Source organism: Fringilla coelebs (genome assembly GCF_963513975.1).
Source record: "Fringilla coelebs genome assembly, chromosome: 4".
NCBI classification, from domain to species: domain Eukaryota; kingdom Metazoa; phylum Chordata; class Aves; order Passeriformes; family Fringillidae; genus Fringilla; species Fringilla coelebs.
Window position 1 is genome coordinate 68,058,692 of NC_140032.1, and position 23,061 is coordinate 68,081,752.

General features: G+C 41.8%; 1 protein-coding gene across 2 annotated transcripts in view; it reads left to right on the forward strand.

Moving 5' to 3' along the window:
- Nucleotides 1-1,464: 1,464 nt before the first annotated feature.
- The window catches only part of TRPC3 (transient receptor potential cation channel subfamily C member 3), a gene marked incomplete at both ends in the record, with an annotated part of 31,565 nt that continues 9,968 nt past the window's right edge, over nucleotides 1,465-23,061 (forward strand). For both annotated transcript variants that reach the window (XM_084204573.1, XM_084204574.1), the window contains 4 exons: nucleotides 1,465-1,691; nucleotides 9,783-10,554; nucleotides 17,595-17,780; nucleotides 22,299-22,463. In XM_084204573.1, the coding sequence (XP_084060699.1) occupies nucleotides 1,465-1,691; nucleotides 9,783-10,554; nucleotides 17,595-17,780; nucleotides 22,299-22,463 (1,350 nt within the window). The remainder of the gene's footprint in view (nucleotides 1,692-9,782; nucleotides 10,555-17,594; nucleotides 17,781-22,298; nucleotides 22,464-23,061) is intronic.

Consider the following 23,061-nt stretch of genomic DNA (forward strand, 5'->3'; position numbering starts at 1 on the left):
CTCTACTTGATCATGCTCACAAATGAGAATTTCATCTTAGTGGCATTATTTGTGGATTGAAAGTCCACTTTCTCTGAAGTAATTGGAAAGCTTAAATAAATTTCAATTTCAGCAGCACCTGAGTGCAGATTTGGAATGTAGTTTCATGGAAATTTATACCAATACTACTCAAATAAGTTTAAAGCAAGAGAAAAATGGCATCTCAGCAGGATGTAGACAAAGTAGTGGCCTTAGTACATATAAATTAACACAGGCACTCTATATGTACCTACCACTGCATATGTTCTGCTTAAAAAAAAAAAAACACACACACTCTGCCTTGATTGTAAAGGGGCTGCCCTCATGAAATAATTTTCCCTGTGAAATATTGCACCAAAAAAACCCCAATCTCATAATAATGGAAGAGGTAATATGTCTCTGTACAGCAGGAACCTCTGTGACTGGGCTCTATAGAGCATAATTCGTTCTAATTACATGCCATGGGCGTCTCAGCATCCTCCCACTGTTTTTCAGCTTGGCACCACACAGAAGTAAAATAGTCAAGCCTAAGGCAGAGACATCTGGAACACTTTGGGGAACCTCGCTCGCTCGGTAAGTCAGTCAAAAGCGCCTCTTTTTTACCTGCAAATTTTAACTTCAGCTGTTTCCAATGAGGGGCTGGATATTTCTCTAAGCACCTGCCGAGCTTTGGTGCAGCTTTGGCCGGGCTGTCGGCCGCTTTTGGGCCGTTTTGCCCAAAATTACCTTGCTGCTGACAAACCCCCGCCTCACGGCTGCGGGCTCCCTCAGGACTCGGCGGGCAGCTCCTGAGGGCTCCCCTCACGCCCGACCCGGCCCAGCGGGCACCCTCCAAGGGCTCCCCTCACGCCCGGCTCAGCGGGCACTTCTCGAGGGCTGCCCTCACGCCCGGCTCGGCGGGAAAAGGATTTACCACAAGCCGGCAGCAGCAGTAGTGGCTGGCTGAGGGGGTTTTGTAGCGCTCCTGTGGCAGCGCGCCGCCCCCTCACGCCCCCCCGCCCCGGGCCTTGAGGGGCGGAGGTGGGACAGGACCGTCTCCTCCTCTCCGGAGCGCTCGCTGCGGGAGGCGGGTGCGCTCTCCGTGCCCCCGCTGCCTCCGTGATGATGCCGTCCTAGCAAGGGATGATGACAGGCAGAAGAGGAGGAGGAGGGGGGCAGAGCTGCCGCCGCCGCCGCTGCTGGGAGCCCTGTCTCTTGCTCGCCTCGCCGGCAGTCCCCGGCTCCCGCTGCCGGGCTGCGCATCGCGCCGGCTTGCCGACGGGCGGCGAGGTGGCCGTGGGTTTGTGGTGAGGGGTTTGTCCTCTCCAGGTGCCCTGTCCCCCGCCGAGCAGGGCTTGTGTCTCCTTTCTCCTTCTCCTGCCTCCTTCCCCGCCGCACACGCTGCCGGACGAGGCCGGCCGGGAGTGGGAGCCGCGGCGCTTGCCGCCGCCTAAGGGGACCCTGACCATGTCGAGCAAGAGCAGGAAGGGTAAGGAGCAGGGGAGAGTGACCTTCCCCCCGCAGCAGCAGGAGGAGGAGGACGAAGGGGCAGAGGAAGAGGAGCAGCAGCGCCGGCGCCGCGGCTGGAGAGGCGTCAATGGGGGGCCGGAGCCCCCTCCGCCGCCGCAAAGAGCTGTCAAAACCCTCCGGGAGCCCTACGGATACTACCCGCCCCCCCCTTTTGCCAGCACCATGTAAGTGGGGCCCGGGGGGGTGTTCGGAGGGGGCCGCCCGGTGACTTCCCCGGAGCAGGGAAGGCAAGCGGCTCCCGGCGAGTTTTGGGCCCGGGGGTGCTGCCCCGTCCCGGCCGGCCCCGGCAGCGCGGCCGGGAGCGGGAGCGGCCGCTCGGCTCCGAGGGCACCGTCCGGCCCCGGCCTGCCCTCGGCCCCCTCCCCAGCCCCCGGCACTGCTGCCTCAGCGTCAGCCGGGCACAGGTGTGTGCCGGGGCAGAGGAAAGTCCATCCCTCCCTTGTTTTCCCCCTGGATGCAAGTGTAGCTGCCGAGAAATTGGCCAGTTGTTGGCTCGGCTAAGGTTTAGAGAACCCGTTGCTAATGCATCCGCTTTATTCTTATATGTTTTTAAAAGCTATCCTGAGATAAAATTGAATTCCCCACAGAAATCTAGGACACATGTGCAGAAAAACCTTAGTTCTGTACATGCACCTTATCCTGCTTGGATGTGCTTTTCCAAAATATCAGTTTGTTTTCTAAGGCACAATCCTAAACATCTATCTATGTAGATATATGAGATGCTGTCCATGCAACTAGACTTACTGCAAGATAAATGCATTCAATTTTACTAGTAGGGATCTTAACTTTCTTTTCCCTGACTTGCAAAATATAGGTTGTCCATTCATAATTCACCAATGTTTATAACATGCTGCTGTTTAGGTAGACTTAACCTCAGAGGATTGCTTGACTATTTTGTGTTTTCATGACAACGTTTAGTTCTTAATTCAATTTTAATTACCAGATAGCAAACACTGAGTTTCAAGAGAAGATATTCAGCATTTGTAGAAGCCTTAGTTAAAATCACCCCAGAGACAACTGTAAAATACAGAAATAATTAGGGTAGTGCTTAGAACGGGATAACCACAAATAAAAGTGGGGTTTTCCGTCCCTGTGCAGAAATTCTTCACAAATACCCTGTGCCCAGCAATTTGCACTTTGAGTGAATTGGTCTTTCACATGTCTTCAGCTGTCAGAAAGTTAGTTGTGCTTGAGTTACTTGTCTAGACTCCCATGTAGATGATGGAATGGGAGCAGAAATAGCAGTGGGAAAAGCAGCATAGCAATTTATCTTCTTTTTGGAGGTGCCTGTCTTTATCTGCCATAAAAAGGGACTTGGACACATTATTTTTAGACAGTTGAAGCTGGCTCAGATGAATTGTAAGCTATGAGTCCTCAACTTCTGGTTCCCAAGTGTCCTTCTAGAGAGGCTGACATACTCCTGTGTTGAAGAAATGGGTACTACACCGTGGGGGGGATCAGACTGGAGATCAGTTTACACAGCTGTAGGTGTTTGAGCCTGGGGTAAGCTCTGTCTCATGAAATTGTTTCTAGTAGATAATCCTTGATATGCTGGGAATCTGTGAGCCCAAAGGACTGACAAAAGGGCTGGCATGGATTAATGTAGTGGGAGTGTATTGAACTGTTGGGGCATAGAGGCAAAAGCCATAGAACTAGATTTTCCCTGTTATGTGACTGTGATCATCCTTGGTGTTGCAGTGGGATTTTTCTCCTGGAGTCGCATTCTGTGTTTGGTGCTAGTGCCTAAAATCATTGTGCATGTTAATGAGATAGAGATGAGCATCAGCTTGCTCCTGATGAGCTCAGATTGACACATGTCAGGCTTTAGCAGGCACAGAATGCCTTCCTTGTCTGGAAGGATTTGTAGTGTAAATATTCAGCACAAGGTGTAAGGGAAAGAGGCAGGAAGATGTGAAAGAGTTTACCCACAAAGGCAGACATCGTTGGGTTTTGAAATCTCTGAAAGCAGCAGCCTGTGCAAAGTGCCTGTCAGTGTACAGCTGGCTCCCTCCTGTGCCAAATATTGCTGGGAAAAAAAGTAATTAACCTCAGATTCCCACTAAGATTGCAGACTGGAGGTAATATTTGTTTCACAGGGTACTCTATACTCCAGTGGGGAAAAGGTGGACAAAACCTGTAAATTAAATGTAGTAGGCATCAGATACCTGACTTCCTGAGTCTCTCTGAAAATCACAGCGTAGTTTTCTGGCTGGAGAGACAGAACACAAAGAAAGGACTAAGTTTCAAAGGAGCTTTACAATTCTTTGTTGGTACAGCCCTGTTAACTTGGTTCTTTCCTGGTGAGATGTTTGCCTTGTTCTGTGTGTGTATGGATGCCCTCCTGCCATCAATATATGGTCCTTTTTTCCCACAGAAATTCAGATGTTTGGTATTTTCCTTTGAGGAGTTATTGAAGGGTCATCGTCAGAAAAAGCTCTGCATAGTTTTATGGGGCAGGAGTTTGTTCCATCCCCTAAGTACATGTACACCTCCTCCTGATATTTCACTGTAATTTTTTTTTCCATATTTTCGGACTAAATCTTTCCAGTTTGGAGCCAGCACTTCTGTGAGATGACATGAGGGCATTTTGGATGATGGATTATGTAGTCTCAGACCAGTGGGAGAGTATAGACCTCCGTCAGATCTTGCAGCTGGCCTGATTTATGTTCTGCTGTTCAGCTGAATTAGCCTCCCTCTTCTGGGAAGCCCAAGCAGAAGCTCACCGAAAGGAAAAGGAAGCTCTCATTTAATGTATTTTGGATTTTGCTGCAGGGACTCCCAAATTTTTTGGAACACAAGCCAGCATGCATGAAGGAGATGCCAGTTTAGTGGTGAAGAAACAAATTTATCAGTGGCCCATTCTGACACATGGGAAGCAGAGCTTGGAGAGGTGGGAAAGCCTTCCTTTGGGCGGGGCAGTGAGGACGGGGGATAGCCCCTCCAGCACTGCTTGTGGTCTACTCAGAGCCAGGAGCTGCTTCCTCACATGGAAGAGCTGTTTTTTCTGTTACAGTAACAAATAAAACACTTGAGATTGCTTAGTTTGAGACATCATTAGCTACAATGCTGCTCTTGTGTATGTGCGTGTCTGAGCACTTTTGTAAGGCAGTTATGGGTCTTTAATTTTAAAACTGGCACCTCAGAGGTGACTTTTGGCAGAACAAGAGGCACGATCTGCATCTCCTGCTCAGCTGACTATGGTGTTATTTCTTTTAAGAGCTGTTGGCATTATGTACTTATCAGATCTGTCTGTTACCACTGGGCTGCATTTCCTTTTCAGGGCTAGAATGGAATCAGGATCACTAATGTGCTGTAGTTTAGCAGGGGGGCAAACTGCTTGTAAATTGTTGATCCCATCTTTTATTGCATGTGATAGTTCAGGGAGAGTAACAGCCTGTTCTTCAGCACAAATTGCTCAATGGATCTGGGAAGACCCAGCATAAAATCTCTGTTTCTCCAGCTACTCCCCTTTCCTTTAAAATTGCTTATGTTGTGTGCACTGTTAAAAAGTAGACTTAGAAACAAGACTATAAATCTTTTGGATTGCTGTAGATAATGAGCGGGATAAGGAAAAAGGAATTTTCAGGTCAACTCTTCATACCACATTTCTTTTCTGCCGCAGTTCTAGACTGAACATGAAAAGGGCTAGGTAGAGTAACAGAGTAGAAAGCTGTGATTGAAACAGCCCATGGCAGAAGCAGAGAGATTGTTGTGCTTTTTTCCCAGCCCTTTGCAGTTGCTGTGCTGCTCAAATGTCTTGCTTTGTACATTCCTTGTAGGAATAACTCTAACCAGGCAAGGATATGATGCAATGTAAGGTTATAGTAAATGTGATGTGTGCCGAAAAGAGGAGACAAGTGGGCATTGATTGTTTTGTGGAAAATATTTTTTTAAATAATTTTTTATTTCCCATATGAAATACGGAAAATATTTTAGATGAAAATGTTTGAGGTAAGCATAAGCATGTTATAATGTAGGATAGGTTTTTGTATGTCTTATTTACCAGGTCTGTAATGAACCAATTAATCGTTCAGAGTGCACACAACATTGCTGTGTCTGAGAGCTTGTGATACTTACCATCAGGTAAAGGTAATGTGCTCCTTTAGGAGCCTTGGCCTCACTTGTGTGGGAGCTCTGCTGCAAAGCAGAGCTGAGGAATGACTGATCCTGAAGGCTGCTGCACAGTTCCTGATGTTCTTCCTTCTTTCCAGTGAAGTTTTTGAGTTCCTCAAAACAGCTGCTTAACTTCTGCAGGCTCAGGGCCAAGTGAAACATACCCAGATGAGGTGGGACAGGTGTGCTTCATCCCGTTAACATGACTGATCTCCAGTTCCATCCTTCTTTATCTCTACTGGCTAATTAATACAGAATAATTGGGCATTTTTATTACTTGGTTCTTTTGTGGTTTTAATGCCATGCATTCTACAGATATCTTGATGTTTTTGTGTATGTGTTCCTTCAACTATTTGAAACAGCTGGGAAGAGGAGCATCATGATTCCCATCTCTCCTCTTTTTTAAATGTAGATTGTCAACACCTTACAGAGACAAGGCTGAGTATTTGAACTTAAAAGGCTTTGCCAATAAAACACAAGTAATTAATGCACACTTAGTTCTATTTTAATCATATTTTTAAGCCAGTCTAATGATGTTGAGAGATGCAACTTGAGATTTTGCTGGTTTGATTATTTCAGATGGCAAATAATACCTATAAAATTTGCTGAAAATGGTCAAACACTTAAAACTAAAATTCTAACTATTTTATTCATACTTCAGGATAGCTAAAATATTAGATGTAAGTAAAGGAAAGTGGAAAATGGAATAGGAGACCTTGTATACGACTGTTGCATGCATTACTCTGACCAGAGCTGTGCTGGCTTCAAGGTCCTTGAATCTGCTGAGGGAAAAGTGGAAAAAAAGAGGGGAGAAGTGTGGATGAACACAGAAGCCTCATGGCCCTGTAGTGCTGCACAAGATTTTTTGCTTTTCGTTTTTTTGGAGATGTCTTGACACTATTTTAGTAAATAAATACCAAGCATCGTACGTATTTATTTTGAGAAGGTATTGCAGTCACTTCAGATACATCATTTCTGTCACAAGGTTTGCAGTTAAGGATATCTTCCTTCCTAGGAAGCCACTCTTGAAAGGACAATTTTGAAAGGATATGTGTGTCCCTGCAGAAGTCAGATGAATCACCTCAGTGATCACCCAGATAGTGGGGTCTAAAAGGAAGGTAGATAAAATGAAAATAAATGTTGTATTTCAAAATATGCTGAAAAATTAAACTGAATATATAAGAACAAATATACTGTGTATTTCATAAAAGATAAATGAGATTCAAAGTGGCAGCCTAGGTTCTTCTTAAAGCAAGAAGTTAGCATGAGTCAATTTGTTTTGTCTTTGTTACATTTTTAATAGCTATAACTTTTTTCTTCATAACATTAAACCTACATTTCTGTATCTGTGTGATTTTGGATGCGGAGGATGAGTGGAAGTGTAACAGCAAAAAAGACAATAAGGCCTTGTTTAAAAAGAAAGTATAAGAAGACAATGTATCTGGTTTTACTTGTGATTTTGTTGGGGAATAAGATAGCAGCGCACTGTGGCTGTTCACAATGTGCACTCTGGGCTCAAGTCTTTATTTCTGAGTACTCCTAAGTGGGAAATATGCCTGAGGTTTAAGACATTAAATCAATTCTGTGTTTAACAGTTACAAATCCTCTCCGTTATGCAGCCTTTTTTATAGATTTAAAGAAAATGGTACAGAAGTGGAAAAAAAAAAGAAAAAATAAGAAACAATGGATCATGTCGTGTTTTCCAGAGCAGTTTTGCCACATCTTTCAAAAAGTAAATAGCAGTTAGCATTGCTTATACTGTGGTGCCACTCAGGCTACTTCAGGTAGTCCAGAAATGCCAGCCACAGATAAAAAGGCAAAAAGATCAAATGCTTCATTCCAGGAGAGACCTGCCCTTGCTAATGAGTTTCACAGTCTCTTTGCTTGATGTGCAATTGAGCTGCCCATTTGTGTTCACTGAAATGCTCAGGGCTTGGACTCGGTTTTAGGATGTTTGTAGCTGCAATCAAGTGATTAAGATTGTACATTTTGATGTAGATAGCTGGAAGGGCAGGACTATCCTCACAACCAGAATGGAATTAGTTCTGCCCAATGAAAACTCCTAGGGCTGGCAGTGCTGCATCCAGTGATGGCAAGGGGCGTATTTTGTGCAGTGTCAACAGGGCAACAGAGCTCGTTGTTGAGAGACCACACCCACAAAAATCAACCCCCACCGGGAGGGTTGTTTCTCTGTCTGTGGATTTGAACCTGCATCAGTTTGACATTTACCTTCCAAAGCTGCTACTGTGTCCAGTGGCTACTTGAATGCAGAGCCCTTGCGTGCCCAAAGGTGCGTGTGTCATTTTTCCCTTGGTTCTGTCTTTTTTGCATACTGACAGGGTTTGCTTAAAAAGGGCTGTTTAATATTTTGGTTTGCCCTTGGCATTCATTACATGGACTCACATCTCTTCTAATGCACCGAGGGTAGAAGGATTAATTTCCTTTTCAGTTTTTCTGTCTGGTCTTGTACTCCTGTGTCTGAGTTTTTCAGCTAAGTGAACAAAAAATTAATTTTCACAATTGTCCTGTAAGATGGGAGCCAACTGTTCTTTTTTCTAAAGATGAGGACCTAAGAAACAAATTTGGAACTTAAAAGATTTCTTTCTCTCTGTGTATTGTGTATGTATATATATAGTGCAGCATATGTATTCAAAGCACACCCTCCATTAATTCATATTGTTTATCAGCAGCACTTGGTGTCTCCATGCCCATCAAATCTTCTCAAGTGATCTCTGTCCCTTGAGCTACTGGATTAACTGATAGCAGTTGCAGGCTGCCTTCCTCACTGTTGAGCTAGACTAGATAAGGCAAGGGAGATGGCTGGCTGGTTTCATGTTTATGTGCAGATGGTGGTGAAGGAAGGTTGGGGTATCCTGAGTACATTTTCAGGCCTTTGGCCTCTGCTCTGGCAGGCACAAGTGCTTCTGATCTTCCCCCAGCTGATCCCACCCATTCTGTTGTTTCAGACCTTGCCAGGCAGTTTCTAGTGCTGCTGTTTTCTCCAGCTAGGCAGTGTCTGCTCCTCAGCCTCTCATCCTAGGTCCCTTCTCTTTGCACTTTCTATCCAGTCTCACTGCTGTGAACCTCCCCGCCCATCTCTTGTTTCCTTGCCTTGCTAGTTCCAGCTCAGCATCCAATCTGCCTGTTCTCTCAGTACATTCACTGGTTCATAATTACAGTTTCTGTGTTTGCCAAATTAGCTTGCTCACCCATTCTTTTTGCCTGCTACCCTTCTCTTTCCTCCCTCTTTATTCTTTTGTGACTGGTTTCTGTGGAAAGTTCATGGGTTCCCTGGTTCTCATTTTCCTTTAAAACATCTCACTTTCCTACACCCAGGTTTCTTCTTTCTAGTGCAGCAGTTATCCCAATTTTCATTCATTAAGTCTTTGACTTTGCTTTTTTTTTTTTTTTTTAATTATGGTACAAGAGTGTAGACACAGACCCTCTCAGCTCCTGAAATGGGTGATGTAGAAACAGGTCCAACACAATCCCCAGCACTGCAGGAGTCCACTGGAGTGAGAGCTGATTCCAGTCTGTACTGGATGACTCCTGGTGCCTGGAACCTGTGAGCAGTTTAGGGGCAGAAAGTCTGCTGAATGTGTATGTAGTATTGTTTCCCAAAAATCTGTCATTTGACCAAAGTGACTTGGTAGTAGAAGCTTCTAGGTTTAATGTTTCTAATAGTAACACAAGCTGGGATCAGGCTTCATCATGTGTTGCTTGGCAAGACATCCTGAAGAAAATGTGTTTTCACCTCATTTTTATGGTAAGCATTAAGTATTGCCTTACTTATACCATCAGATTGAATGCCTGTGATGGATAATATTAACTACTACTAAAAGCAGTATATGAGTTTTCATTTTCTATATGGGAAGGATTTCTGAAGAGGAGTGATGTCTTTAAAGGAATGAAAAATGTTAATAAATCTTGACCATGCTCAGAGAACAGCAGTAGCCCGAGGCATTGAGCCTGTGAGTGCCTTTAGACTGCAGACAAGCAAGAGCAATCCCAATTCAGGATACTGCTTGTCAGGAAACGGGCAAAGGACAAGGCACAAAATAAGTTGTTGCAGCCACAGCATTGGAAGTTAAAAATTACCACCAGAGTGAAAATGTGTCACTTTTCCCTTGTTTTCTCCTCAGGTACATCGAAGAGAGCCCGTCCCTGAGGCGTATGACCATGATGAGGGAGAAGGGAAGGCGACAGGCCATTCGGGGCCCGGCCTTCATGTTCAACAACAGGGGCACGAGCCTGACGGCCGAGGAGGAGCGATTCCTGGACGCTGCCGAGTACGGGAACATCCCCGTGGTGCGCAAAATGCTCGAGGAGTCAAAGACACTGAATGTCAACTGCGTTGACTACATGGGCCAAAACGCCTTGCAGCTTGCTGTGGGGAATGAACATTTGGAAGTGACAGAACTTCTGTTAAAAAAAGAGAACTTGGCACGGATTGGAGATGCCCTGCTGCTCGCAATCAGCAAGGGTTACATTAGGATAGTGGAAGCAATTTTGAATCATCCTGGGTTTTCAGTAAATAAGCGACTGACTCTGAGCCCCTGTGAGCAGGAGCTCCAGGATGATGATTTTTATTCCTATGACGAAGACGGTACCCGCTTTTCTCCAGACATCACTCCCATAATTTTAGCCGCCCACTGCCAAAAATACGAAGTCGTGCACATGCTGTTGATGAAAGGAGCGAGGATAGAAAGACCTCATGATTATTTCTGCAAATGTAATGACTGTACAGAGAAGCAAAAACATGATTCTTTCAGTCACTCTAGGTCAAGAATAAATGCGTACAAAGGACTGGCCAGTCCGGCTTATCTGTCCCTCTCCAGCGAAGATCCAGTGCTCACTGCTCTCGAGCTCAGCAATGAACTTGCCAAGTTGGCCAACATTGAAAAAGAATTCAAGGTAATGTTTTTTATGTTTCTCTGTCTTTGTTATTGTTTTAAAGTTGCTGCTACTTCATGTTGTCCTTAGATGCTAAAATGATTCCCTGTGCTTTTACTTTTTCAATTACAAATATTCTCATCTTATTGTCTCTTTCATTCTTGATACATAAGCCTTTAGAAGGAATTTTTAATGGAATGAAATTGCTTTTGCACCTGCTGTGTTTGGAGAAAATTGGTAAAACTGGAAACTGGAAAAAGTGTGTGTTCTGATAACCTTGCAGCAGACAGAAAACAATTCAGGTTGCTGCATCACACAAGGATTGTTCTTAGTTACAAATGCTGAGTAATATAAGTGCAAAAAGCAAAAACATTTGGCTTTTCTTGGGGGCACTGCAGCACTGACCTTATTCCCTCTTCTTAATTTGTACTGATTTTGACTGATGTCTCCAAATTGTTAAAAATACCCAAAGTGGATTTTTTTTTTGGATGCACCTTTTAGGAATGTTCAAAACCAGCTGTTAGACTGCTTACAGGTGTTGGTCCTCTTACCTGGCTTTCAGCTGTATCTGGTTTTGTATGTCAGTGTCCTGACTTCTTTATATATTTCAATTAATGGCTTAGTTAACTGTTGCCCAGTGCTTTTTTTAATGTTTTTTCTGTTCAGTTGGATGCCTTGAAAAGGACCTTTCCTCTTGTTCTCCATTCTCCCCCTGCAGCCAAAATCAAACTCTAGTAGACTGCTTGTAATGAGAAGAGCTTGGCTTGGGGAATGACAGATTGCTCTCAGTGGGTAGAGATATTCACAGCATTATCTCTTGGTGTAGCAGCAACTTTTTTGGGGTTCTTCAAGGCCAGTGTTGGGTACCACTTGCTCATTTAATATCTTCAGAAATGATCTGAGAGAGAAAAAGATGCATTAACCTCTCCAAACAGCAGCAAACATGCTTATCCTAAGGAGTACTCAGAAGGAATATACAACATGGAGAAAGACAAGCAGAAATTAACCAAGTGAAATTTTACAGAAGAAGAAGAAAATTCCTGAGAAAGAATAGGTCCATATTCAGCTGAGTGAGGTAAAATATAATTTAAAAATAAATTTTCAGTGACAAAATGTAAAATTGAGCTTTAACCCTTCTTACCCTTTCCTTGCTGAAGGAACTCGCTCATACCATGCTGTGTCTTGTGTAACCTGGCAAATTAATTGAGTACTTCCTCAATGTATTTATTCAGGGGAAAAATGTCAGATTTTTCTTTTTCCTCAGATGAAAAAGTACCCTGCCACCAAAAGCTAAATTAGGGCAAGCTGCATTGTGTTTTTGTTAGGCAAGGATGTAGATGATTAGAATTGCATAGAAAAATTACAGTGGAAAGAAATTCATGGGAGACTCCCATCTCACAGGTACTAATACCATGCATACAAATTTCATCAGAAAAACAAGTAGCTTGAAATTTTGGAGGAGAAAAGGTGAAGTTTTTTGATTGAGCTTTTTATTTCAAACCAGAGCTTTAAAAAATTATTTCAGTTTTTAAAATGGTAATTCCCTGGTATTTTGGGATGCCTCAAACCCCAAGAAATTCACTGTTTTCACAGATTTCATTATTTTTGGATAGCACTTACATGGCTACTAATCTTGCCAGGTGTATCAGATGATTCAGTTTTGGCACCTACAGTAGAAATTGTTCCAGACTCCTTGCTGGCATGGAAATTCCAGCTTCTCATCAACGTCAAAACATTCCAGTGAAGTAATTACTCTCCTGATTGACGTCACATCTCTTTTTTTTCCTTCTGTTTCTATCAAGTCTGATGGGAGAGCTGAGTGTTTCCCTGGAGTTCCTCCCATCTGTAACTCCCTTTTCAGTGCTTTTTTCCCTACAGATCTGTCATCTGAAGGTGTTTGGCTGATAACTTGTGTGCTTTGTCACATCCCAGAGGAGAAGGCTTCTAATCCAGCATTTGCATTCCTGCAGACTTCTGCTGCACTCTCCTCTAGGATCATCACTGGAAATTCTCCAGTATTCCACTCAAATTCAATCTGTAGCACAGCACTGAGCAGAACTGCTTCAGTGTGGAGAAAAATGGGCAAAATAATTCATCTCTCTACAACAAAAAAATGGACAAATCTGTTTAAATCATGATTTATTCTCAGTATCTATGGAATATTAAGGCCCATGATGTTTTCTGTGTGTGCTCTGCTTCCAAGATTCAGAGCACTCCTACAGAAAATACTGTTCTGGATGGTTTCCCCACAGAGAGCATAGGTGGAACCTGTTTAAAAACACCTGAGAGCCAAGTTTCCTGGTGAATGCTTGTTAAATTGAACCCAACATCCATTGCATATGCAAAGTCTAGTCTGCCTCTCTTGCTTATCATTTACACTAAGAAATTCTAATGCACAAACCAGTGTTTCCACAAATGAATTCAAAATGTGGGAAGGTGACTCAGGCCATTCATTCATGACAGCCAGTTCCTCAATAAAACCTGATTAATCACATTGATTTTTAGAGTTTTGTATTTTCCTTTTAGAAGTAAAGAGAAAGGATTCAAAGAAACCCCAGAGCCCTGATTTTTCTTGGAAGATGCAAGACACCTAGCCAAAAACTAAGTACTGAAAATTAAAAAAATAGATGAGGAAACTGGATCCTTAAAGATCATTTCATTCTAGTCCTTTCATCTCCAAGCTTCCTTACTTCCAATTGTGAAATCCTTGTTTCAACCTGCTGTTTGTCCTTTTGCTCTTCATCTATTATATTTATTTCTTCTTGACATTTTTACTCCTTTTTGATCTTTGTCTTCTTCCCATGTATTCTTCAATTCTCTCATGGCCAGGGCAGGGAGTACAGTAATTCTCTGACTTGACTTGGTGTTCCTAGTCCCCCATGTCTCCTAATTCCAGGGATTGCCTGCAGGATTTCAGATGACATCAGGAATTTCAGTTTGATCTCAGTCAGGAATGCTACCAATTGTAAAAACTGTATCTTGTCTTAATGTTAAAAAGTGACCATTACCATAGTGGGAGAATTATCTTCTCCTTTCCAGTAGCTCCCCAAAATACATTGCAATACAAATATTCCCAATTTTAATGTTTTCCTGTTCTCTTGTTTCTAGCAGACCATGGCCACTGCAGCTTGGCTTTGGGAATGAAGGGTTGGGTTACCAAAGTTAATTGATATTCACCCTCCTCCCTGGGAACTTTAAAGCTGTTACTGCCCAGGGAAGGGAGGATATCTGGCAATCAGAACAGCCGATGGAACTTTAATTTGGAGTCACCATAGGAAGAGAGAGGACAAGGTAGCTAAAAAGTCCTGTGGTTATCTCTTTATACCAGCTTTCAACTGAATACTGTCCTGTGTAAGCAAGCTCAGTTCTCCCAGCTGAAATTGCTCTGGCAAGGATCAAAAAGGTTGTAGTCCTGCTTTCTATAGGATAAATCCCTGTTCCCAGTTTTGCTAAAAGCTCCTACTGAACCAACGGAAGATGTGGACGTGCATCTAAAAGCAGAATCTGTCAGTGTTCCAAGTAAATTTACATAGTGTTGTCTCAGCTGAACTAACAAAGAGTGTGCAAGCTTGATCTAGGTTTAGGCTTAGCTTTTGAAAGGACAGGGCCCAGATCCATAACCATTAGTGCCATTATGTGCTTTCTTTGCATATACAGTTACACGTGCAAACTCCCCCAATATGCGATTTCAAAGTGGCCGTTTACCAGATAATAACATAAATTTATGATTCAGTATCATGGCTGTGAATTAGTTGTGCATTGCTTGTGAACTTTGGTGCTTGCAGGACTGTGGCTTGTCTAACAGAAGACAGATCCCTACATTTTGTTTGACTGCATGTGATGGCTCAGTATAAATTTCCTTTGCAGCGGTTACAAATCTTGAGTGGAATCAGCTGAAGGTTTTCTGTTTGTGCGCTTCACTCTTTGCACACAGACCGATACGTTCTTTGTCAAGACTCCAAATGAATTCACAGGGCAGTGCTTGATGTTATGAGTGAGAGCAGAACACACGAATTTGGGCAGGCTGAGATCCAGCTTTTGATGTGTGTCACAGTCCTCTGAAACTGCTTGCGAGACACAGCTTTGCAATTTCAGTCGCCGTCAGTTGGCCTGAATGTGCTGGAGTCAGCTGCGGAACCTGGGAAACGCAGGGTGCAGGCTGATATTTTTTTGATGTTACAAAGATGTTTGTGCAACTGTTAGTGTTGATCTGGTGGCTTAATTTGTATGTTCTCAGGAGTGAGCAGAGGTGATTTGGATGACTGGGACCATAGATTAAAATTTCTGATATTCACACAACACCCTAGAGGTAGAAGGTTGTTTGAGAATCAGGTACTGTTTGTCTGTTTAATTCTGTAAAGCAATCAGATAGACTGGGATAAATTTGATTTGCTAATACATAGGTAAATAAAGACCTGGAGAGGGAAATCTGACAAGTTTTCCTGCTATAAGATTCAAAGCTAGAGTGGGATATTAAGAATGTACATACTGGTTTGCAGTTCTCATAACAGCATTTGTGAATAATGTAGGCTTTGTTTTATCTTTAAATTTGACAGAATAAAAACTCATCCATTAAATTGTTAATCTTGTCTGGCAATAAGCATCATTTTTATAAGCAAGTGGTGCATATACCAGTGAAGAAACATGTCATTCATGTTTCTACTGTTATTTTACTGCTATTAGAAGAAATCTGGGTAACTCTTCTGGTAGGCAAACATGCAAAGCGTGGAAATATGTTCTTTCCTAACTATTAGAAATAACTAATAGTTATTAGTTATATTAACTATTTTTATTTCCTAACTATTAGAAATCTACTACTTCTTCTATTTCTTCACAATTAGCAAAATAATGAGAAAACACTTTGTAATTTAAGTCTCTCCCTGCAACTGGACAGCACATGTTCATTCATACAAGGACAAAATTTGGGTTGTGTTATGTCATAAAGCACTCGAATAATACAAAACCTGAATTCTAGCTTTTTATACTTAGAGTTTTGGCCTTTGTGATGAAGCTTTCTTGACTAGGCTGTCATGAAATACTGTTCCTCTTTGTTGTTTTCCTTTTTTTTTTTTTTTTGACTGCTGCTATTTTCTAGCCACCACCATGGAGTCTTCTTTTGCAGGGTTTTTATCTTTGTAGTGTGTGAGATTTAATCACGTTTCATGTAAAAGCTCTATCTACATTCAGACCTCCATGCAGGCAAGTATATTTCACTCCCTTGATTAGCTTTTTTATGAAACCTTGCCTTTTTTGAAGTCCTAAGTCTTGGTCATACATAAGCTTGCTTATCCCTTCACTGAATTTAATCACACATCCCAGTATTATTTTTATAATTGGCTCTTCTGTCCTGTTCTCCTTGGTTACCACAAACAAATCTAAAATAGCCTTACATCCTGTTGCTTCACTGACAACTGAATTAATTTGTCCTCTATGACCAAAGGAAATAACTGGATCCTGTTTAAGGCCTATGATTAGGACTGGTTGTTTCCAAGTCTGTATCAGGGATGTTAGTCTTGTGTAATAACACAACTTCTAGGAGTATTTGTTTGTCTCCAGTAATGTTTCATTTTGATTCATATCTGAATCTGACCTACGGGATTGATGGCTGATTCTTGCACTTACCCTATGCAGCCTCTTTTCCCATCGTTTCCCAAAATAATTTGAAACTACTGAAAGTACATTAGTTTCTCTGTCTCATTGTATAGATGCTAAGTTGAAAATTGACCAAAACTACCAGTAGGTAGTTTTGGAGGAGGTAAAATTACTTAGGAAAAGAGGAAAAAGTGAGGGTTTCAGGAAAAAAAAATTAAGTGAGAAAATTATGAGGGCAGAAGCAGTAAGGAAACATTTTTGAGAAGACAGGCACCTCTAAGGGAAAATCTGCACCCTCAAAAAGTGATTTTGAAAAGGCAATATATAGAAATGAACAGCAAAACACAACAAATGGAGAGGCAGAGGGCTCAAATGAGTGTTTTGGTGGCCTGGTGGAGGAAAAAAAACCTGAAGAAAAGCTATGGAGTAATTGGAAAAGGTGGTTGTGCTGTTTCTAGCTGGGCACTGAAGGTAAAATTGGTGGATTCGGTCAAGTTTCCTCCTCCAGCTGTAGCCTCATGTGAGGAAATCAGAGGCCACATCTCAGATATGAAATTTCTAGGAATCTGTCTGAGAGGACATGGATGCAAAAATGAAGACCGAGGTTTGTGTTGAAGCAGAGATCAAGATAAGACTTCATAGGTAATATAACAGAGGTGGTGGGAGACATTTACTAGTGTAAACAAAAGTACAAGCAAAATTTCAGATGTGCATGCTTTACAGAGTTGGGTACAATTTCTGAAATGCAGCCACTAATGTTTTGTCAGAGGAGGAGGAAGATTAGAGAGAAGCAAATATTTGATGTTTATATGATGGTCCTTGGAAAGACTGAACAGGTGTGGAAGATGAATTCTCCTGTTAATTCCAGAGCAATCTTACAGGAAATTAGGGGTATTTTTCCCACAATGTTGGTGTCCAAGTTTGTCCTGCAGTTACTCTATGCATTTACTTTGTAACCCACTGTGCCAATTGTTGAGTGTGAGAAGTTCCAAGGGAAGGTGGGAAAGGAAAAAGGGGGAAATGTATCTGGTGTACATCAGGGTAGTGAGCCATCAGCCGCTTTAGCAGTGTAAAAAGAGCTAAAAGATATTTGTATCCTCAGAGGCAATTACTTCATTAGTTGTCAGCAAAGTTTTTGCAGGAATGAGGTTACTTTTTTTATAGTCCTGGTCCTGCTTTGTTTGTGAAATTCTTATATTTTCAGCTGCCCTTTGTTGCCCATCCAGGTTATTTTTATATAATGATACGTGTTCCCATGCTCTGTTAAACAGCTGCTGTTAGATGTTCACTTTATCAGACAATGAATGATTCTGCTGTACAAAAATTCTGTAATATCTGATACACTCCGAACTTGACACAGTAAAAACCAAACATTTTATTTTTATCCATTTGTAGAGGTCCTTTTCTCCTGACCATTGACTCTTAAGCACATCTGTGACAGGCCGTTTTCTGTCCCCCTCCTGTTCCAGAACGACTACCGCAAGCTGTCCATGCAGTGCAAGGACTTTGTGGTTGGCGTCCTGGACCTGTGCCGGGACTCAGAAGAGGTGGAGGCCATTCTGAACGGGGATCTGAATGCGGAGCCGCTGGAAGCGCAGAGGCACCGAGCGTCCCTGAGCCGCGTCAAGCTGGCCATTAAGTACGAAGTCAAAAAGGTAACTCCTCACAGCACTCGGGCACTGTGGCAGGAGGGCAGTGCCACCTCCTCCTTCTGCAGGTGTTGTGAACCCGTGGTCAGATGCACAACTGAGACGTGGGGTGAGTAATCAAGGCTCTCACAGGGCAGAAGGGGACTGTAATGAAGGAGTTCAGTTTAATCTACTTCCCACCGCTGAGAAGTGGCAGGAGATTGTAATGACATAAATGAGGTGTGCTAGCCAGGCTTTGCACAGTTGGTCAGATTCTTCTCCTGATTAACCCAAAAGGTGTTTCAGTAGAACCAGATTTTTCACTCAGTGGCACTCAGGCTATGTCTTCCGTCAGTCAGTGCAATAATACCTACTCCAAAAAGAAGTCTGTGTTGGTTTCAACCCATAAGTAACTCATCTGCAACTGTGTGTCATAGTAAGAAATTCTACGTGATTTACCATGCTTGTTCCTTTAAAAATATTTTAAAGCTCAGGCCTGGAAATGCATGGAATATGTCTGTGGCTGCTTGGTCAATTAATGTCAGTTCTTCACCTTTGTACCTGGGCTTATTGGTGTTTTGGTAAGTGTTTTCAGTAGATGCCTCTCTCAAAGTAGTTTGTATTTTGTGAATGAACGTTATGCATTGAAAAATGGAGCTGTGCATCACATATTTGACATAAATACATATCCTTTCATTGTAGTTTTTGTTGTATTACAATGTTGTTCTCTTCAAGATCCCACATTAGGCTAGCACAGAAATGCTGTGTCCCATTGTGAGAGGAGGCAGGAAGTACAGCAGTGCCTATGTATTATTTACAGCTACCTATTTGTGTGATTAGCATCACTTCCATTCCTTACAGCCATTATAGTTTCATCATCTCCACAAGAAGCCTTGTGTCTCTCAGAATAAATAATCCTGTGTTCTGTGGCCACCTCTTGAGCCAATCTGCCTCATAAAACAAATTGTAAGGACCCTGCCAGAGCAACTGGGGATTGCTGGTGTTTATGACGGCCCCAAAAGATTGATAATAAAAATTGTAAACACAGATCCCAAGCAGCAAATCATCATTTCCAGTAAAGGATTGGTCTACAGCAGATAAATGCATATTAATTGCCAAAAATCAAGGTAAATATATACAAGCATTAAATTAGTTTAAAAGACTGGAACTAGGGAGAACAATATCAAAGTGCATAAGCATGCTTTAGTGTCTAAATATATACTTCTTTATGCTATTGCAGTGTAATGTGTACCAAAACTTTGTTGATGCTCATGTCTCAGCTTTCACACTGAAAGCTGTGGTTTTCTTTTATGAGTTCGTTGTCACTGATAAAATTCACTGCTGAGCAAAGGGCCACACTGATCTGTTAAGAATAGCAGAAATCTAAATTATAAAAAAAAAAAAAAGATAATTCCTCATAGCAAACTTGTTCTCTTCTCTTGCAAGAGAGAAACTCAGAGTGCTGGCTGCAGTTCATGACAAATAGAGTTCAGAATCTACAAGAGGAATGATCTTGTTGGGAGGAAATAGATGGTGCAGAGTTGTTACCATATTCATACATGTGCAGTTCCCTGTAAGTGGCCATTACAGAGGGCATGGCAAGGATGGAAATGTCTCTGCCGTGGTGGTCCTTTCATGCTGGGATTTGCTCTGTCAGGGCTGTGACAGATGCTAGTGATCTCCTGACTGCAACAGATTCAGATGTGGGAACTCCACAAGGGACTACTTCAACCCTCTCACCATAGGAAGCAGACAAGGATGTGGTGGATTTCCTTAGCTTTCTGTATTTCTAGGTGTGCTTCCAGGTCAGGTCCATCAAGGTCAATTCCCTGTTGCTAGCAGTGCAGCCAAACACAGCAGCACGTCCATGAAATAGGTAATGAGCCTATGCCCTGTCCAGAGGGAGGAGAGGCAGGAAAAAACATACGACAAGTAGCAAATGTGCTCAGAACCTCGCTGCTAGGGAAAGGGAGTTTTTAATTCTATTAGTAATGAAACTCTTGCACTTAATGCCCTGGGTACTGCACCAAAGTGGAGCCCATCTTTTAAACGTGATGTGATTTTGAAGCTAAGGTTCAGACTGAAACTGCAGCCCCAATAGAGAAGGACTAAGGGAATGAAGGGAGGAAAAAAAAAAAAAGAAAAATTAATCTTGCTCTGTATGCTGCATTACTGCTGTAGTAGTGCTTTTAGTTTTGTCTCAACTCTGTCTTTAGATTGACAACAAAATTCCAGAGAAGAGCTGATACTGGCCCAACTAATCTGCAGTTCTTGCTGAGACAAAAATCAGAATGGAATTTCCAAGTGAAATCAATAGGAGCTGGAATAAAATCACAGGAGTTAATTTTCAAACCCTGAAGTGTTCAACTTATAGATAAGAAAGAAGATGCAAAATTCTCTTTGTATTTTGTGTGTTAGTGTATCAGAGTGTGCCAGGATTTGTTCTTGCTCCATCTAAACCCAGCCGTTATGATGACAGAAATAAATAACATAATCACTCTGAGTCATACAGAAAAATATTTACATACTGATGACTTGGTTCACGGTCATGAAACTGAAAACATCAGAAGTGTTACTGCCAATTATGCTTGGAAAAGCAGCTACATTAAAATTGGGATATTTTTTTCTTTTAATGACCAGATACTGTTCTCATGCATCATTTTTGTTCACTGAGGTTCTCCTTGGAGCTGAAAGTATTAGATACATGTGATAATAAGCTCAATATATGTAATGAAAAGTGAGAAACTGCGTGGAAAATACAGTGAGAGGAGAAATGCAGGAAGAACAAGGTTGTAGGATGATGTGAGCAGTAGGTAAAATGTGATGTGAACCTACTGTCCTTGGAGGAGATGAAGCTGCAGGCAAATACAGGTAATGCAGACACACATGCAACAGGGGTGGGCATAGTTTAAAGTTGCTGAAAACAAAACAAACATAATCATAAGCTGAAATATTTCAGTAAAGACAGAGAGGAGGGATGAATTTCAGAGCTTTTATGGATGAGAAGTGACACAACTCGCTCCGAGGGCTTGGAAGTGGTGCACATTGTGCAGTTGCCAGCAGTTAAATAAGTCACTAAGATCCTCTCAAGAGCCTTTACACTCACTGCCAGAGAAGATCTTGCCCATAACTCTTGGCATCTTATTCACTAAGTCTTCCCTTTTCTTCTTTTTTTTTTTTTAATTTTCTTTTTTTTTTTTTTTTTAATTTTTTGGAAATTATAGCAGATCTCCTCTTAATGTCAGATCAGAATGTTGATAGATCAGGAGAATAAACCAGCACAGAGCTCTGCATGAGGTGCCACAGGGCCCATGGGCTGATTCCCAGCCCTGGGTAAACTTCCTTAAAGCTCTTTACTGTTTCTTCCCATTCCCTGTGGTAACAGAAGGAATGATGTGGGTGTTTCTTCCCTCTTCTTCCCTACGGTTTTAAGCCTGATTTTTAAAATGTCTTTGTAATTTGAAATAATTATTTACTTTGCTGCCTTTGTCCACAGTTAATCTGCTGTGGGATTTGTCCCTTTGATGTCCTGAGTTGACAATGAAATTTATCTTAGCAAAAGAAGAGGCTGGGGGCATATGTCAGAATGCACAAACAGACAAAAACCCAATCTCTTCTCAAATGGGCCAGGCTGGCAGTTTTTATGGTGCATATAAGCTTCAAAGGTGACAGCCTAATAAAAAGAACAGAGGCAGCTTGAGTCGACATTAATTTCTTAAAAGAACTTTTTTACAATCTCTTTATTTATTTCTCTTGGCCACTCCACTTTATGTACAAACTGCATTAATATGTGAAGTAACTGCTTAATGCATCACACACCAAAATGCTTAGGGACTTTAATTTTACAGCAAAGTAGATTAAAGTATGAAGATTGCCTTCCTTTTTAAAGTTCATGCAGCAGTCTCAGATTGCTCTTCTTGAGAGGTTTAAGGTTCCCTGTTTTCATTGCCAATGATTTAATTTGATTTTCTTTAAGAAGTCTGTCCTGTTGTACTACTCTATGCACTTTTTAATGAGATTTGGAATATTAATAGAGTTTTGCAAGCAAGACCTGGCAAACAACAGTGTATGTAGTACATAATGATCTCTGCAGAGTACAGGGGATAATAAAATGGGTATCCAAGGTTTATAGTATTTTCATTCTTTTTTTCCAGAGTATAACCAACTGATATCAAATCTCCCTCTTAACCCAACACAAATTATCAGTTATCAGATTGATTTTCAAACCCTTTTTTGTGAAACACCTAGCCTTCTTTATTCTGCTTCACTAGTCACTGTATTACCAGATTTCTTCAAACTGCTGTGAAAACCAGGCTGCTCACCCTTGTGCTTAACTGGTGTCCCACATGCTCTTGTGATGTGGCAGTTTCTTCTTAATTTATTGACCTTTGTTTTAAAGGGAATGAGAAAAAAGCAATGGTTCTTAAATATCTGGTGTTAATTTAGACCTTAGGTTATTGCAATTGTGCATGTGGCAGTTATGTAACTCTTCTTATTAATAACAGCATGTCTTGTTTTTTTTTTTCTTTTTCCTTTCCTTTACAGTTTGTGGCCCATCCAAACTGTCAGCAACAGCTACTGACAATCTGGTATGAAAACCTCTCAGGATTACGGGAGCAGACCATAGCTATCAAGTGTCTGGTGGTGCTGGTTGTGGCACTGGGCCTTCCCTTTCTAGCCATTGGTTATTGGATTGCACCATGTAGCAGGGTACTGAATTTTATAAATTATGTGTCTTGTGCTGTTCTTGGAGCTGCTTTTCCTTTCCTGGCAGTCAACATGCAACTTCTGCTGCTTCCAAATTTTAACCAATTAATGATATTTTTAGCAATCCCTAACCTTGCGCCAAAAGATGCTAAGGGGGTTTTTGTAACTTGCACTGTAAAGAGGGGACCACAGTGATGAAGTATGAATATAAATTAACATTAAACTGAAGGAAAGAAAAATAATCTTCTCTGAGAGCTTTTTTTCTTTTTTAAATTTCCCTAGGTTATGCTCACCTCACTGTATCTGCTGTGTAATTTATAATATTAGTAACATGTAGTTTTTGAAAGTCACCACTCAGATTCTTTATTAAGTCTCCTCTGGTGGCATCCTCAGATCTCATGCTGTTCCCATATAAACCATTAGCAGAACATCTGTTGACTTTACTGATGCAGAACTTAATCTTAAGTAAAATATTTGTTATCCCAGCCCTAGGAGGTCTGTTTGCCAGCTGAACCATAGAGCAGAAATTAAATTAAATGCATCATTCTGACCATGTCGTGGGGTGTATTTGTAAGAGAGCATAGCTGTAAACTCTTACCTT